Source organism: Quercus suber, unplaced genomic scaffold (assembly GCF_002906115.3).
Source record: "Quercus suber isolate HL8 unplaced genomic scaffold, Cork oak 2.0 scaffold_92, whole genome shotgun sequence".
Taxonomy (NCBI): Eukaryota; Viridiplantae; Streptophyta; class Magnoliopsida; order Fagales; family Fagaceae; genus Quercus; species Quercus suber.
The window spans coordinates 325,079-329,322 of record NW_027069557.1 but is presented as its reverse complement, the minus strand read 5'-3'; the positions used below and the strand labels follow the sequence as shown (position 1 = coordinate 329,322).

The 4,244-nt window shown below is 36.4% G+C and overlaps 1 protein-coding gene across 1 annotated transcript; it reads left to right on the top strand.

The window, feature by feature from the left end:
• Window positions 1–437: 437 nt before the first annotated feature.
• LOC112009777 (polygalacturonase QRT2-like) lies at window positions 438–3,811 on the top strand. Its single transcript, XM_065774411.1, has 4 exons — window positions 438–664; window positions 2,728–2,836; window positions 3,295–3,411; window positions 3,575–3,811. The coding sequence occupies exons 1-4, from the start codon at window positions 438–440 to the stop codon at window positions 3,809–3,811; spliced, it is 690 nt and encodes a 229-aa protein (XP_065630483.1).
• The last annotated feature ends 433 nt before the right edge of the window (window positions 3,812–4,244 follow it).

Sequence of the window (4,244 nt, the reverse complement as noted above, 5' to 3'; positions counted from 1 at the left end):
GATAGGATGCTCTCTATTGAAATTGTCCAAACTCGCATTTGTGGTCAAAGAGAAGGGAGATGCCTCAACACTACAGCATTTCCAGCTGACATGATGTGCCTAACCACCATCATGATGTTCAATTTGTACCCAGTGAGGAAACTGACTACAATCAACAATGCCAGAGCTATTTTCCTCATGAAACTTAAGGAGAAAACCTTCATTGACATCAACTCTCACATCTTTGACACTATAGTGGATGAGACTAAAACCACTTCTAGGCCCAAGCTGATCTTTCCTAGCCTTATTATGAGGCTTTCAGAGTAAAAGGTGTTGAGATCCCTCAAGATATCAGCCCCATGCCTACTCCTTCAGCCATCAACAAGCTAACCATCATCAGAATTCAAGTTCCTCTTTCAGGTGATGAAGAAGAGGGTGACTAAGGAGAAGGTGATCCTATGGAAATTGAAGTAGAAGCTGCAGAACAATCAGTCACACCTAGAAGGAGAAGCAAGAGAAGTAGAGCTTCAACCTCATTAGCTGCACCTCCAGATGCACTTGAGATCATCCTGGAAAGGATTGATGGACTCAGAGAAGTTCAGAATGAGCATACTGAAAGGATGGCAGCAATTCAAGATCAGCTCAACGTTCTTTCAGCCAAGTTTGACAGTCTTAACTCCCAACAGTAACCATTTGGCCATTCCGGTCAAAAAGGGGGAGAATTCTTGAGGGGGCAGCTCTTGAGGGAGAGTGCCATTTTGAGGGGGAGCATGTTACAAACAGTGTTTTACTTTATGTTTAATGCTTTTTGATACACTATGGTTAATATGTTGTTTTTATGGTTTAAAACTCATGGTCTTGTTTGTTTTTGAATCTTTGGTTTATTATTTAATGATGTTTATTCAGTATTTATTTACTTTGTTTGTACCTATTGCTTTTGTAAGCTTTTAAGGTTTTTAGGTTTTTGTACCTGTTGCTTTTGTAAGCTTTTAAAATTTTTAGGTTTTTGTACCCATGCTATGTAGCTTTTGTACTTGATGGTAAATGTCATGCATTTCTCTTTTAGTACACCACTCTTGTGCCCTTGTAGAATCATGTTCCTAGATGCACATATGTTTTGTGCATTGGTTGAGTGTTGGACATGCAAATGATACTTTACAAATAAGCTTATTAGCTTGTATGTCCGGATGTTCATTTCTTGAATGAATGAGCATTGTGATCACTAGTATATAGTGATTGATGTTTTGGTCAAGCCATGGTTTATTGTTCTATCCCATTTTTGCTTGATCGCATTGTGCTTGCTCCATATGCATTACAAGTTTTCTGCATACAATGAACTTATTGTGTTATTGTGTTTCAGGAGATTTTTTTGGTCTTATGGTTTAAGAGCTTCACAGATTCTAGAGTTAGGTGTGAGTGAGTTTTCCAACTGTTTCCCAACTCACGCATTAAGTCTAGAGTTTGTTGTAAGGTTTTGTCACGGAATAGCCAAAGAGGAAGATTGTAAGGTTGAATATAATCAACCATCTTGTTGGCTTTATTACGTGCCAATTTGCTTGTATTTCAGCACTTAGAAACCCTGTATTAGGTGGGATTCATGTAAAGGTAGTGAGTGAGAGAGTGTGCAAAAATGCTCAAGAAAGTGCAAGAATGCAAGGCTTCGTGGCTGGAACTCGCAGGTGACTCGCAACTGGCAAGCCGCCAAATTCAGAACACGAGTGAAGCATGCGAGAAGATGAACAATCATGCCAACTGGAGCACTACAGGACAAAAAGTCCAGCCTGGCCTTTCTGTTAGCTCGCGACTCAGCCAAGTTGCGAGGCCAAGCCGCCAACTAGCTTTGTTTTAAAAAAACTTGACTCTTCGCATTCCTATCTCACCTTAGTATAAATACCCCTTAAACACACGAAATGTAGAGAGCTTCCAGAGAGAATTTTGAGAGAGAAACCCTAGAGAAAAACAAGATTGATTCATCCAAAATCTCCACCTAAGAGACTCTTCAAATTCCTCTACTCTCTTCCTCTTCATTGATACATCCTTGAGAGGTTCTTGACCAAATCATTTTCTCACCATACCTACGTCTGTGAGAAGGTCTTTTGGTGCTAAGGGAAGCAGTTTGGAAGGGACCAATAATTATTGGTTGATGCTGTGGGCTATAGTGGAATCTGGTAAGCTAGAGAAGAAAAAGGTTCGGCACAACCTTGTTAGAGCAAAAAGCTTGAAGGGCTTAGGTACCTGGGTAGATTAGGCTTGGAAGGTCTATTGCTGTTCATGTATCCCAACTATATTTTCTAGTGGATTATTGACCGCTTGGAGGGCGGCAGAGAGGTTTTACGCCAAGAACTTCGGTTTTCTCTTCGATTACACATCGTCGTGTTGTCCTTGTGTTTGCATCTCTTTTCCCTTAATTTTTACCATTTAATTTTTGTTGTAGATGTGATTTTAATTGGTTTAGATTGTTTATCAATTCTGTTATAAGCTTGTTATCATTTTCCGCACATACATTGTTTGATATAAAGCTTGAATTGGTAATTTGTTGTTTGGGGGTCTAAACGTTTATAGTATTTTCAACGCTATTTGAAATTTCAGGTTCAATAGAAATGAATCGGGAAACAAGTGATTAACATCTTCTTTAGCATGTCTTTCACAATTTTTTTAGTTTATTTTGTTTCATTTTTTCCTTTTGAAATTAATTTCCAAGAACTTCATACTTTTAAGATCTTTGGTTTGATACTTTATTGGTGATAGCATTGGAAGTTTAGGCGGTGATGGAACTGTGGTAAATGTATCAAATATACATGTGAAGCATTCTATCTTGAATGGGACACAAAATGGAGCAAGAATCAAGACATATCAGGTATAATATGAAGAGTCAAACTCATCTTCACTTATATCATATGAAATAGTCAGCATCCTACAAATGAAAAAACACATGGATCTTCTAGCTAGCAAAGCAATCAATATTGGTTATAGAATTGACCGGGTCCTTGAAATTGATCTCCAAAACTTCTTACAAAAATGTATATCTTAAACTAGTTTCTTATCTTTTTTCTCTCCCCATCAACACCCCCCCCCTAAAAAAAAAACCTTAGTTTCTTCTCATCAAACATTAATTTTATTTTTATTTCACAATCTTTTAGAAGTTAATTAGAAAATAAACTTCATATCTAAAAATGTTTTTTAGTGCAACCAAAGACACCTTCAAAGTACTTGGACCTTGGTATAAAAAGTTCTTTATTTTATTTTTTATTATAAATCATTTGTTGTTGCATTTCTTTTAAATCAAATTGTTATTATTAATTCAATCTTTTGTAGACTGGGGCTGGTCAGGTTCAGAACATTCAGTTCTCAGATTTAACATTCATAGATGCTGGAAATCCAATAATTATTGATCAATACTATTGTGGCAGCCCAAATGGATGCCCACCAACAGTAAGTCAACCATGCTCTTAATTTATCTTTTTGCATATTTTACCTTACCTATTAGTACTAAGTTTAGAGAAATATGCATGTTTACTTAATTTGGGACAAATATCTGAGCTAAAAAGAGTCTTAATACTAAAAAGAAATTTGGTATTTTGTTGTGCTTTGATAGAAAGTTGGAGTTAAGATAAACAATGTGCTCTACTCAAAAATACGTGGGACATCAAAGTCCGAAGTAGCAGTCAATTTTAATTGTAGTGAAAATGTGGCTTGCACCGCCATCAAGTTGAGCAATACCGAGTTGATATCTTCGACCACTGGAAAGCAAGTCAGTTCTAGCTGCAACAATGCTTTTGGAGAGGCAAAAGGCACTGTAGAACCCAAGTCCTGTCTAAGATCAAAACCCTGAGAATGTCCACTGTTGCTTTTCTTTTCATTGAGTGTTTGTCTACTATCATCTTGCTGCTATAGCCTATAAACTGTTAATGATTAAACCCATCTTCTTTATTGGGCTTAAAAGGCATGTAGTCAAATTATTTCTCATTGATTTTCTAATTTCATAATATATGCATCCATGGTGGTTATGTAGATCACTCGTGAACAATTCAATCGATTGATGAGGTTGTCCGAAGAAAAATCCTATATGGCAGCAGTGTTGAGACTGAATTAATTTTTTTACAATTTGGGTGCATTAAAATACATAGATGGTTAATCATGGAATGAAATTTATAGATTTTAAATCTTATTCTAGCTATCATAAAACAAAAAGGATAAAATTTGACTACACTCTTAGTTATAGCCAATAGCTACAAGCCTACAACTCTACTCAGTATTTTTTTATT

Bases quoted from the DNA above. Each gene is read 5' to 3' on its own strand.
- LOC112009777 (XM_065774411.1), top strand. From the start codon at position 438: ATGGAAATTGAAGTAGAAGCTGCAGAACAATCAGTCACACCTAGAAGG. The intron at 2,837-3,294 runs GTATAATATGAA...AATCTTTTGTAG, and splicing joins CAAGAATCAAGACATATCAG to ACTGGGGCTGGTCAGGTTCA. The intron at 3,412-3,574 runs GTAAGTCAACCA...GTGCTTTGATAG, and splicing joins CAAATGGATGCCCACCAACA to AAAGTTGGAGTTAAGATAAA.